The following is a 12396-nucleotide window of genomic DNA, read 5'->3' on the forward strand; positions in this document are numbered from 1 at the left end:
ACAGGCAGTAGAAAGGTGGAGGGTCTCGAGGGGGTCTCGGGCCCTGTGAGCTTATGGCTCGTAGGTAAAATACAGCCAGCCCACCCTTGAGGCCAGAGAGGCTCCAGCCCCCCCATTCTTTCCAATGCACTCTTTTTTTTTTAAAGATGTTATTTATTTATTGAAGATTTAATTAATTTATTTGTCAGAGCGAGAGCACAAGAATGGGGAGCGTCAGGCAGAGGAGAAGCAGGCTCCCCACTGAGCAAGGAGCCCGATGCGGGACTCGATCCCAGGGTCCTGGCATCCTGAACTGAGCTGAAGGGAGACAACCAACTGAGCCACCCAGGCGTCTCCCTCCAATGCGCTCTTGAGGTTGATGCTGAAATCCCAGAAAGTCTACATAGACCCAGACCCCAAGTCTTCCCAGATTCTCCACTCCTAGGACCTTGTCCCAGGGCTCCGGGGGACTCCTCAGTGGTGACCCAACCCACTGGCAAGGGGGGGCACCTCTGGGTCTCCAGTTCTCTCAACAGAGCCCAAGGCCTGACGCACATCCTGTGGGCCCTAAGTCCCAGCAGCCATGTTCCCAGAATCTGCCTGACACACATAATCTCACTCACTCCCCCCAGTAGCCTTATGGGGTTATGCACTATTATGGTCTCCATTTTCCAGATGAGGAAACTGAGGCTCCAGGAAGTTTAGTGCCCTGTTTGAGACCCTGCACCTCTAGCTCCTCAGCCAGAACTCTCCCCCTGTCACCCCTCCCAAAGATCCAGTTGAAAAAAAATATATGTCCTCAGGGGGACTAGCTCTATGGGCGCCCTTCAGAGTCACACTTATACACCCACCTGCCTCTGGAGGGCCTGAGCCTATGCGAACCCCTGAACCGGGGGCTCCCCATCCCCCAGCATGCATTCTGCACACACCTACTGCGGCTGCAACAACCATGCTGCTTGGCCATTTATAGCCACTGACTGCTCACACAAGTGTTCTAACGAAAATCCATGGTGTTCCTATTAGCTAGGGAAACACTTATTCTGGTGTCAGAGAATCGTGGACAGAAAAGCTCTTCTTGACTGATCTGTGCACACACGCATGGGTGTGCGAGTGTGCATGGGTGTGCGTGCCAGCGTGCACGTGGGTGTGCACACGTATTAGGTGCTCCGTGTATGCACACAAATACATGGATGTCTTTGTGCGTGTGTGTGTGTGTATACACACCTGGGCGCACACTGAGAAACACACCTTTTGTTATTAAAGATTCTGTCAGAGGATGCTCCTGGGTAATTGTGACCCACGTGTGACTGGAAAGAGGAGAATTTACATCTTTTTTTTGTCACGGCAATAAATGGTTCCTGGGTTTGTGCCCTCAAAACTGAATTTTGTTTTCACCTGAGAGGGGAGGTGAGTGATGCCTGTCTGGGCCTCATCTCCTCTCGCCCTGCCCAGAGCCTCATAAGGAAGGTCTTTTTTCATTCCCACTTTATGTGCTGAGAGAGGTGAAGTCACGGGCCCAAGGTCACACAGAGCTCAGGTTCAAATGCAATTTCATCTGACTTCCCAGCCTGAGGGCTAAATCACTCCACCGTCCTGCCTCAAACCTTCTCAGGTCGAATGGAGACATTCTAACAACCCCCACTCAGGCCAGGAGGGCAGAGTCTGCCTTACTCCTTTATTAACTAGTTTGTTCATTCCTGGGAGCCAAGGATCTTGTCGGTTTTCTCCCGGCAACACCCATGGAAGGTTCTAAAACATCAGAGCAACTGAGAACATATTTGTGGATTGATTTGCTTGATAGGATCTCCTTCCACAGTTGTGCTTGCTGGCCTTGCTCCCCTAATGCACTGGCAGCCCCCCGGGACTGGTTAGACAAAGGGTCTCCTGCTCTGAAGTCCCCTACGGCTCCCCCTTGCATCTGGTGTAAAATCCCAAGGCTGTGATCTGCCCCACCTGCCTTGCTGACTTCACCTTGTGCCCCAGACCCCCTCACTCACTTAGCTCCAGCCACACAGGTCCTTCTGCTCCTCAAAGAAGACAATTCACCCTCTGAGGCTTTTGCTGGCCCCGCTGCTAGGAGCATTCTCTCCCAGTCTCTGCTCAGAGAGGACCCCTGAGCCCACGGGAGGCAGCCCCGCCCGTGACTTCCACACCTCTCTATCTCATTCCTATGTAAGAAGTGTTACTACCTGAAAGTATCTTGGTTATGCATGTCTTTATCTTTGTCCATCTACTCCTTACTCACAGTGTCATGACAGGGAGTTTGTCACCTGCCAGCCCTCTCCCCCACACTAGCACAGCGCCTGGCACACAGTGGCAGGGATGAATGCTGGGGACAGAGAGGATAAGGTGGTCTCTACCCCACAGGGTGTCTGGAAAATTAACTATGAGCGTGAAACACGTGTACATGGTGCCTGGCACGTAGCAAGTGCTCAGTAAGTGAAAGATGTTATTTCTTCAATCAACAAGTATTCATTGAGCAGGTGCTGTGCGCCCGCCACGAGCTAGGAGCCAGGGAGAGAGTAGTGAGGAAAACTGAAAAGGACCCTGCTTTCCCTGAGCTGTTCACTGACACTGAACAAAATAAAGAAGTGAATTACACAGTATGTCAGGAAGTGATAAGGGCTCTGCAGAAAAACAAAGCAGAGAAGGGGTTCTGGACGGTGGAGGGTGAGTGGCTATTTTAAACAGGGTGGTGGGGAGGTCTCACTGAGGAGGTGATATCTGAGCAAAGATCTGAGGGAGGTGAGGGACGGAGCCTCGAAGATGTCTGATGGAAAAACACTCCAGGCAGAGGAAAGTGCAGGTGCAAAGGCCCTGGGGTGGGACCCTGCTCACGTTAGAGAATTTTAACAGTCTCCTCTCTGCCGTTTTCTTTCTCAAAATTGACAAGCACAAGTGCCTCCCTCCCAAGGGCTGCCGAAAGCGTGCAGCATCTCTCCCTATGACCCAGCCGCCTGTCTCTTTAACCTTGAATGCCTTTTTGGGTCTCATGTGTCACCGGGTGGCGAGTGAGCTCTCCTTACTTCAGAAGAACGGCATGGGGGTGGGGGGGCCTTAGGTGGTGTCCGCCTCACCTATTACTGCCAAAAGTGGTCATGGGGTTATTTTTAAACATGGGGAGGAAGTATTTATTGTTTCCCAGCCGAGGAGAGCTGGGCAGCCTGAGGGATTCTTCTGGGGAAGCAGTGTTGTGTCCTTTCCACCATGGTGAGTAGCGAGGGCTCTGAGAGGTGTGATGCTGCAGGGGTTGGGGGTGGGGGGAAACTGCACCTATGAGCAGAGGACCAGAGGGGAGGGGGAGAAAGGTGGCTTTTGAGGGCCCCGGACCCTGGTGAAAAAAGCAGTCCTTGCAGTGTGCGCAAAGAGGAACCCCAATCGATGCCCCGATAAGCCACAAATAACAGCAGCTCCCAGGGACTCGCAAAAACAAAATAAGAGAGTTGGCTTTTTTATGGCTTGTCTACTGACCTCTTGAGGAATCAATAACTCCCAGGGCTTGCAAAATGGGATTGAACGCTTTTAAGGATCAAATTGTAATTCTTTTCTCTTGTTCAGGCAGCTGGGGAAAAGAATCTTTTTGTTTCACCTTTTGAACTTGCAAATTTAAAACCTTTCTCCCTGTGTTTGGTTAGGTGTCCCCCTCCCAAAGCAGGAAGCCACCAAATCAGAGCCAGCCTGGGGGAATGGTTAGGGGCACAGACTCTGGAGGCAGACTGCCCCAAGTGCAACTCCGGTTCTGCCTTTCTGTGACTGTGTGACCTTGGGCAAGCGACCCAACCTCTCTGAGCCCAGGCTGACTCTCCAGTAAAAGGGCTATGGTAGTAATAGCATCTACTTGTGGGACGCCTGGGTGGCTCAGTCGGTGAAGCGTCTGCCTTCGGCCCAGGTCATAATCTCGGGGTCCTGGGATCGAGTCCTGCATCAGGCTCCCTGCTCAGTGGGGAGTCTGCTGCTCTCTCTCCTCCCCTCTCATGCTCTATCTCGGTCTCTCTCTCAAATAAATAAATAAGTAAAATCTTTACCAAGAAATAGCATCTACTTGCCTGGGGGGTTAAATGAAATCCTGTGTGTACGGCATTCAAGCATTTGCTCTATTTCTAGTGGGGTCGGGTGGGGACACAGGTTAACTTGCTCTTCTCTGCACTGTCTGCCATACGCAAGGACAGAACATTCAGAGAGGAGATTTCACTGCCATCTGGATCAAAGGAGAATTCGGGAGGGGGAGCAGTGGGCTTTAACACCCTGAAAAGGTGTCATTTCGTAAGGGTATTCCTCATGGTTTAGCGAGCCTGACGTGTTCCCCCCTCCAATCAATTCTCCTTCTGTGCATTACTGAAATTTTGTGAAATGTCCTGAAACAAAGGCGGCTGGATCCTGCTGGGGCTGATCTGAAAGTGTTGCCTCCTTCCCCAGAGACGCATCTCCACCTCCCCTAGTTTGCAAAGGAGCTGCTGCAGGACCCACGATCTCTGACCATCCACCAGAACCAGCGTGCTTCTGAGACACGTGATTCCGTTTTCCTCCGATCCCTCCCGTATCACCATTTTGAGATGAGTGTGGGCCTCATACCCCCATTTCACAGATGAGCAGCTGAGGCTCACTCAGAAATGGGACAACCTCACCTAGTTCTCTAGCTCCCAGCTTCTGACTCTTTTCATTATGCTCCCCCCCCCCCCCCCCCCCAGGCACCGAAGAAAGCCAAGAAGAGAGCAGAAGGCGCCAATTCCAACGTGTTCTCTATGTTTGAACAGACCCAGATCCAGGAATTTAAGGAGGTGGGTGCAGCTGTTGAACCATCCGCCCAGATGGAGAGTCCCACCTGTTAGAGAGATCGCTCCCTCGGTTCATGTTCCCTGCAGGGACCTCTGGGCTAGATGTTTTTATCCTCCAAACAATCCCAGATCCAGTCTCAACATGTGGGTGAACCATTTAAAGAAATTATTTTTAATATTTTTTGCCGATCATCAAATAAAGCACGTTTCTTGTTGAAAAGGTTGGGGGGGGGGGGATTCAGAAAAGCACAAAGAAGAACATAAAACGACCTGCAGTTCTACCACCCAGAGATAATCAGTTAACATTCTGCTATCCATCCTTCAAGTCGTTTTTGTATTACGCCTATAAACTTTTAAACTATTTTTAAACTATTTTGCTATTTTTCTTTGAGCAATTCCTCAGCAACATTTTCTATCATTTATCGAAACCACTCCTTATGGTTGGAAGTTATCTTTGTTTAGACTGTTCTACAATTATGAATAACACATCTTTACTTATTTCCTTGGGGTAAATTCCTAAAAGCAGAACTGCTGGGTCAAAGGCATTTTAAAAAAGGAACTAAACACCAGGACTGCTGGCCCTCCAGAAATGCTGTACTAATCCCTACCCCCATCAGCCTCAAAAGGAAAAATTGCCTTTTCCCCCTGTATCTCCAAACATTAGGTATTAATAGCCTAAAATATTATTTCTGCCAAACTGAGAGACGAAAAAGAGTATCTCTTGGATTTTAAATTATATAGTCCCCCATTGTTGAACGCTAGCCAGGTGGAAACCCCATCGCATTCTATGGGAGTGCGCCTTATTAAGTAAACCTAAGTACCAATTAGGCCAAATTAAGCCACTGCCCGCAGGCTTAGAAGGATAGACTCTGAATTAATTTTCCAGCCGTCGTGATGGCTCACACTGAGTCATCCACACTCCCACCTGGGCCTTTAGAGGAAAATATGCTGCAGAGGCCCGTGTGTTCTCTATCAAAGAGGAAACCATTTGGGGCTTCCAAGTGGGACACGAACACTTGCACTTTTTTGTCCTCACTAATGTTCAGATCACAGGAATGTTGTGTCCCATAGGCCCCCAGGGAAAGAATTCCCAGGACGAAATATTCGTATCTGAACTTGAAATTATCACCTTGCAGGGAGAAGACGCTGCTGCCCCTTCCCCCTCACACTGTTCCAATCTCTGGAATGAGATCAGCTGCTGGGGGGCGTGGGAGGTGGTGCAAATACTTTCAGGAATCAGCTGCAAAGAACTCAAAAAAAACACGGAGATGATAAGTCATTTGTAAATGACCAGGGCATTTACAAGGCTCTTGGGAGCCTTCATGGGAGCCACCTGGGCAACATTACCAGCCCCATTTTATAGATAACGGCTTTGGTGGTGAGGTGGGGGTGGGGAATGAGACCCCAGGTATTAACTTGATTTTTTAAATAACAACTTCATAGATATGTAATTCACACAACCCTAAGTTCACCTTTGTTAGCTGTGTGCACAATTTGGTGGTTATTTACTGAAGTCACGGAGTTGTGCAGCCATAACCAGTAACTTCCAGACATTCTCCTCACCCCAGAAAGAAACTGCAGGGCCGTTAGCAGCCGCTCTCCCCCGCCCCCAGCCTCTGGCCACCGCCCATCTATCTTCTGTCCCCATGGATTTGCCTGTTCTGGGCATTTCGTAGAAATGCATCATACAGCACGTGGCCTTTTGCCCTGGCTTCTTCCACTCAGTGTCCTGAGTCAGGGCTCATCCGTGTTGTAGCTGGTGTCAGGATCTCCTTCCTTCTTGCTCAGTAGTGGTCTGTTACGTGGCTAGACCGCATTTGGTGGATCCATCCATCAGTTGATGGACATGTGGGCCGTTTCCAGGTTGGGGCTATTGTAAATAAAGCTGCTATGGACGCTCAGGCACAGGTTTCCGTGGGGACAGATGTTTTCAATTCTCTTGGGTAGACGCCTAGCAGTGGAATTGTTGGATCCTATGGGAACTCTATGCATAACGTTTTGAGGAACGGCCAGACATTTCCGATTTTTGATTCTTGATCTCATGTCCTTCAGTGCTCCCTGAATCCCAGAATCCCATTTCCCCCAGTCCATAGCCCAATCTCTTGGGCTCCTCCACCCAACTTCTCCTGGGCTGACCAGCTGACCGCCCCTTTCCACAGGCCTTCACCATCATGGACCAGAACAGGGATGGCTTCATCGACAAGAATGATTTGAGGGACACCTTTGCTGCTCTTGGTATGTCTTCCCCCGCCCCCGCTAGGCGTGCAGGAGGGTCTCCTTATCCCACTAGCCTGAGGGGCAGAAGGTGGGACCACTGAAAAGGTCAAGAGCTTGTCATTTTTCAAGAAACGGCTCAATCATGGTTGGCCTTTAAGACAAACTTCGGAAGACAGCAAAGTGTTTAGGCTTTAAGTGTCTTCACATATCTTTCATTTTTCTTTTAAAATAAATTTTTTTCTGTGATTTTGAATGCAATGCCAGCTCACAATAGAAAATTTGCAAAATTCAGAAAAGTATAAAGAAGAAAACTTAACCATTAGGTCACATTCCACTGTCACGTTTCAGCCTCCAAATCCTTTCTAGATACATCTGGTTTTTTGTGAGTTTTTTGTTGTTGTGGTTGTTTTAAGATTGGAATCATTCTATTTTGGATTCACCTTTTTAAATTTAACATGTCAACAGTGTGAGCACGAGTGCATGGAGCTTTTTCAAAATATATGTGTCCAACCTGCCACCACTCACCCCCCCTCCACTCCCACTCTCAGAACTCAGGGCTACCAGGAACAGCTGTGCAGGTTGTTCACTACACCATTTTACAGATTACTATTCATGTCTGTAGTCACCGTAGGTTTTTATATTTAAAACATAAATTATCTTCGGAAGGGGTGGCTTTTAAAAATTTGCACAAAGGTGCAATGTGGGCTTGTGGCAGAGGCTATAACCCAGGTAGATCAGAACCTCCGAGGCTGTGTGGGTTACAGCAGGTATAATCTGAAAAAGGTCCCTCAGGCGATTCTCATCTGTCTCTCCCACCTCCAACTGAGAGGGATCATTTATAATAGGAGCATTTCCCATTTAAGTAAAAAGTTAAAAGATCTGTTTAAAATGGTTCTGAAGACACCATTATAAAAGTAGCTAGCCCCTCTCCCCGTTGGATGTTTGGGTTGTTTCCAGCTGTCTGGCTATCATAAATAACACTGTGGAGAACATCTTTTCCAGTGTATCTGGCATCTCTGATTGTCCCTAGACTAGATTCCCTCGAGTGGAATTACGAGGGCAAATGCCAGGGTCCTGACAGCTGTTTCCGGCCCAGCCCGGGGGGGCCCTGACTGTGTGTTTCCTGCCCTAGGGCGTGTGAACGTGAAAAATGAGGAAATTGATGAAATGCTCAAGGAAGCTCCAGGTCCAATTAACTTTACTGTGTTCCTAACGATGTTTGGGGAGAAACTTAAGGGTAAGTTCATGTGTAGGTCCATATGTGTATATTTGTGTGTGTGTGTGTGTGTGTGTGCATTTGTGCATCTGTGTGTATGTATCTTTACGTGTCTTCATCTTTGGGCGTGAATTAAAGCACCAGTAGGGCAGACAAAGGTTGGCAGAAGATGAAGGCAGAGTAACACTGGGGGCGGGGGAGAAAGCAGCAGCTCCCATTGTTCCAAGGCTCACCCTGAGCCAGACCTCATGCCACGCACTTTGGATGCATTACCTCGTTTAGTATCTAGGAGGTAGGTTCTCTTCTTATCCCTGGTCTAAGGCTCAGAGATGGAAAGCCACTTGTCTATGGCCACACAGCTAGCAAATGCTGGAGTCAGGATTCGAATCCCAGTCTTTCTAAATCTAGATCCATGTTTGAGCTTAGGTTTGCTCAGAAATGACTGGATTTGTAGCCCACTCTTTGCAATTACCAAGGTTCAGTGCTCAGAGGAAGGCAGGGCCTTTCCTCCAAGCAAAACAGCCTGGCTTTGGCCCTTCCATCTTTGGAGGGAGTTGGGCCCTGCCTCCTGGAGTACCATGGGTTCTCGGCCACCCAGGGCATGTTCAACCCTGTTTTCTGTTTCAGGGGCAGACCCCGAGGAGACGATTCTCAACGCATTCAAAGTGTTTGACCCCGAAGGCAAAGGGGTGCTCAAGGCTGATTAGTGAGTGGGATGTGTGGGGGAGACACGGGGGTTCCCTGCTTCCCATACACACACCTGGTGCCAACACCTGCTGTTCTTTCTTGGCAGCATTCGGGAGATGCTGACCACGCAGGCAGAGAGATTTTCCAAAGACGAGGTAACAGCCCCTTGGACACAACACTGCACCCCAGCTCCTGTGTTACCCCCTTTCCTAAAATACCCCTGGCCCCACACTGACAGAGAACCTGCTACTGAGCCCCCTATCTCATTTCATTCTCTCAACCACCCTATGAGGTAGGGACTAGTATTATTGTCATTTTATAGTTGAGGAAACTGAGGCCCAGGGAAGTTAGTCACTTGCCTTAAAGGACACCACCAATGCTCAACTCTGGGGCCTGGATTCAAACCCAGGTCTGTCTGACTCCAGGTCTACTTTCCTCACAGTGCACGGAGCCCTGGTTAGAGCACCGGTTTCCTGATGGAGTGAGGGTAGCTTGCAGGGCGCCGCATACTGTCATGTAGGTTCCGCACTGTGCAATTCTTCTGGATGCTGTACTCATAATATTGCAGAGTATCTATTTGTTGCAATTGTTTTCCAGCAGATGGCAGTAAAGTGTCCTGTTGTAATTTTATTTTTTCTCAAAGCAGTATATATGACTTTTTCTGGCAGGCGCAAAAGGGGGCACTTTTGCTAATTCTCCCAAAGTCCTGTATCAATAAGCAACAGTCCCATCAATGTTATTAATGAAATATTTAAAAATAGCTCCTGGTCAGGCCTGATGGCATCAGGTTTCACATTTCACTAAAAATTGTATTTAGATTTCCCCCTAAAACTCAAGCACTTAAAAGAGCCTGCCTTCACCTCCTGCCAGCTTGGTGACTTGGGACAAGCTCTTTAATCCCACTGTGCCTCAGTTTCCTCATCTGTAAAGTGGGGATGGTAATAAAACTTTCCTGGTAGTACGCTGTGAGGATTAAACAAGTTAATATGCATAACATGCTGAAGCATGTGATAAGGACAATGTGTTAGCTATTATTGGCCAAGAGGTATTTTTAAAAATAACTAGTCAATACTTTTTAAATGTGGAAATTGCATGTTGAAAAAAAATCTAGATTTCTCATTTCCCTCAAAGAGTCAGATTCTCTCAAAAAGTGTGACCTCCTAGCCCATTTGACAACATTCAGCTGGCTCTGCCCAGTTGCTGCCCCTGTAGGTGGGCTGTGTGTCTGCTTTTAGCCACAGGCCCCCCTTTGCTCCCTTGCACAGTCTGCCTAGCCCCTTTGTACACCTGCATTTGCGATCCCTGCTTTACCTGCTACTACAGGGCTGGATTCCCGGGAACATCCCTGCCGGATGGCCCGTGGGGTCAGCACCTGCAGAAGAGCAAGGAAGGACAGGGAAGCAGGGAGCACGGAGGGAAATGTTGAACCTCAGTTCAGGCCCAAAGAGTGTCTTGGCTTCCCCCCCCACCTCCCAGGGAGCCCTAGAGCTAGCATTCCCTTCTAAGAGGTCCCAAGTTGGGCCCCACACTGATCAGTTGGCTGTGGGCTGCCCCAGGAAGGCCATGACCTTGGGGCTGGCAGCTCTCTGCAGCAGCTGAGCGACAAGGCCTTCCTGGAGGGGGACCTGAGTGTCGAGTCTCCACACCCACCACAGCCCTGCTGCCTCTGCACGGGGACCAAGCCCACACCCAGCGGTCCCTCTCGCTTCCCCTCCCGTCATGCTCAGTATGTGTTGCTGGTTCATTGCAGATTGACCAGATGTTCGCCGCCTTCCCCCCTGATGTGACTGGCAACTTGGACTATAAGAACCTGGTGCACATCATCACCCACGGGGAAGAGAAGGACTGAGAGGGGCTCACCACCCAACCCTGGGCTTGTCTTTGGTGGGGAGGTGGTCCCTGCTCTCCTCTCACTTTGCCCAGTAATGCTGCCATCCCTGCTACGGGCCTGTTAGCTGGCGGCTGCCTCATTACCCACCTCCATCTTCTTTGCAGCCTCAGGGGCACATAGATACCACGTGGCTACACACCCCGCAGATGGAAATCCATCCAGAAGCTGTGTTCAAATAAACAGGACGTTGTGTATTTGTTCACGGTGTTTCTCTGACAGAAGTGCCTTGAGTAAGGAAGATCCTTTGCTAGTTCCCATGAAGGCAGAGTATGAGCGAGTGATGTCCCTGCTGCCATTATTACTGAATTTTAATAACTCTTATTTGAAATAGACCTTCACAGCCACTCAGGACTATTTCTATGAAGGTCCACAATTTATTGGAATGTTAACTAGAGGACCAAAGCCTTTTTCTTCAAAGAGCTCAAGCATCTGCAGAGCCTAGCTTCCATGACCTCCTCTCCTTTAGGATGTCATTGGAATATTTCTCCCTTAGATGTGCTTAGACAGGCCCCATGAGAAATGAAGAGGAAGAGGCCTCACATTCATTCTAAGAATATGGCTCATTCAGCAAAAAATCACATCCGTTAACTATAAGAAGTTAATTTCTAATTTCAGAAGTACTAGTGGTTTGTTCTGGTCACAATCTCGGGGGGGGGGGGGTTTCAGGAACCATGGTGGCCTCCTACAACTCTTGCTTCCTGTCTCAGCTCTTCTGTCCTAATTTCTCTATCCCATCCCAGGGTGGCTCCCAGAACCCTAGTCTAGTCTCTTTGTAATGAGTGTGAGGAGGCACTAGGGTTACGGAACAAAACCTTTATTCTCTCTGGTTAAGGTACAAACGCAGCCCCATCCGCCTCAGATCGCTAACTTCTTCTTGAGCCTCAGATCATCCCCCCTCTCCGGTATGCTGTCTGAGTGTAAGTCCCTGCTTCGAAACTCTCTCGCGGTATAGTTGCTGAGCACGAGCTGCCGAAGGCTGCTGTGGTCCAGGGCCTGCTCCACTGTACCAAAGAGAGGACTTGTGTGAGGGGTTTGGAAGTCAAACCCAGCATGGGGTAGGCGTAGGCAGCTTCCTTTCCAGGGACAGTGCGTCTCTGCCCCGTTCGTGGATGCCCAAGGCAAGGATGTCCAAGCCTGGTCTGGGGTCCCTTCACAGTGCTGGGAGTGGAGGGTGAGCATTCTTGAGGTTCAGGGAGGAAGAGCATTAGTAGAGATATACTGCACAGGGATGCCCAGACAATAATTGTTTTTTTTCTCCCAGAAGAGGATGTGAAGGTGAGTTTAGTTTAATGTCAAGGAGACAGGGCCACCATGTGCAGTCATTCAGGATGTAGACTGCCCAGACATCTGGTGGAGACAGGTGAACGGATGGGCTGAAATCCAACCCCTACTTGATTGCCAAACCATGTCCACACAGAAGGGGCCCCTTTTCTCAATCTGTCCAGAGGGGGCGCCTCTTCGAATTCATACATATGAGCCATAGAGACTCGTGCTAAGAGAACCCAATGATTACCAACATTGCCTTGAGCAGAAGTGAAGACATCATCTGCAAGCTCCTGACCTCGTGGGGGCAGCGTTACCAGCACTGCGCCCTGCCGCCTTCCTTTTAGGAACTCAAAGGGCCAAGGGAA

The 12396-nt window shown here is 49.3% G+C and overlaps 2 protein-coding genes across 2 annotated transcripts in view; one reads left to right on the plus strand and one right to left on the minus strand.

The window, feature by feature from the left end:
- The first annotated feature begins 3164 nt into the window (after nt 1–3164).
- Nucleotides 3165–10956, plus strand: MYL2 (myosin light chain 2). Its single transcript, XM_032431331.1, has 7 exons — nt 3165–3189; nt 4668–4757; nt 6914–6989; nt 8104–8208; nt 8815–8893; nt 8981–9029; nt 10625–10956. Exons 1-7 carry the CDS (start codon nt 3187–3189, stop codon nt 10721–10723), a joined length of 501 nt encoding a protein of 166 aa, XP_032287222.1. The 5' UTR covers nt 3165–3186; the 3' UTR covers nt 10724–10956.
- A 664-nt stretch (nt 10957–11620) lies between these two features.
- CCDC63 (coiled-coil domain containing 63) overlaps nt 11621–12396 on the minus strand; it is a 30539-nt gene continuing 29763 nt past the window's right edge. The window contains exon 10 of the mRNA XM_032431607.1: nt 11621–11766. Coding sequence (XP_032287498.1) covers nt 11621–11766 — 146 coding nt within the window. The remainder of the gene's footprint in view (nt 11767–12396) is intronic.

This window comes from Phoca vitulina, unplaced genomic scaffold (genome assembly GCF_004348235.1).
Source record: "Phoca vitulina isolate PV1807 unplaced genomic scaffold, GSC_HSeal_1.0 scaffold46, whole genome shotgun sequence".
Classification (NCBI taxonomy): domain Eukaryota; kingdom Metazoa; phylum Chordata; class Mammalia; order Carnivora; family Phocidae; genus Phoca; species Phoca vitulina.

What these genes read in the sequence shown, in the direction of transcription:
- MYL2 (XM_032431331.1), top strand. An exon ending in AGATCCAGGAATTTAAGGAG is followed by an intron (nt 4,758 to 6,913) that starts GTGGGTGCAGCT and finishes CCCTTTCCACAG; the next exon opens with GCCTTCACCATCATGGACCA. An exon ending in AGAGATTTTCCAAAGACGAG is followed by an intron (nt 9,030 to 10,624) that starts GTAACAGCCCCT and finishes GGTTCATTGCAG; the next exon opens with ATTGACCAGATGTTCGCCGC.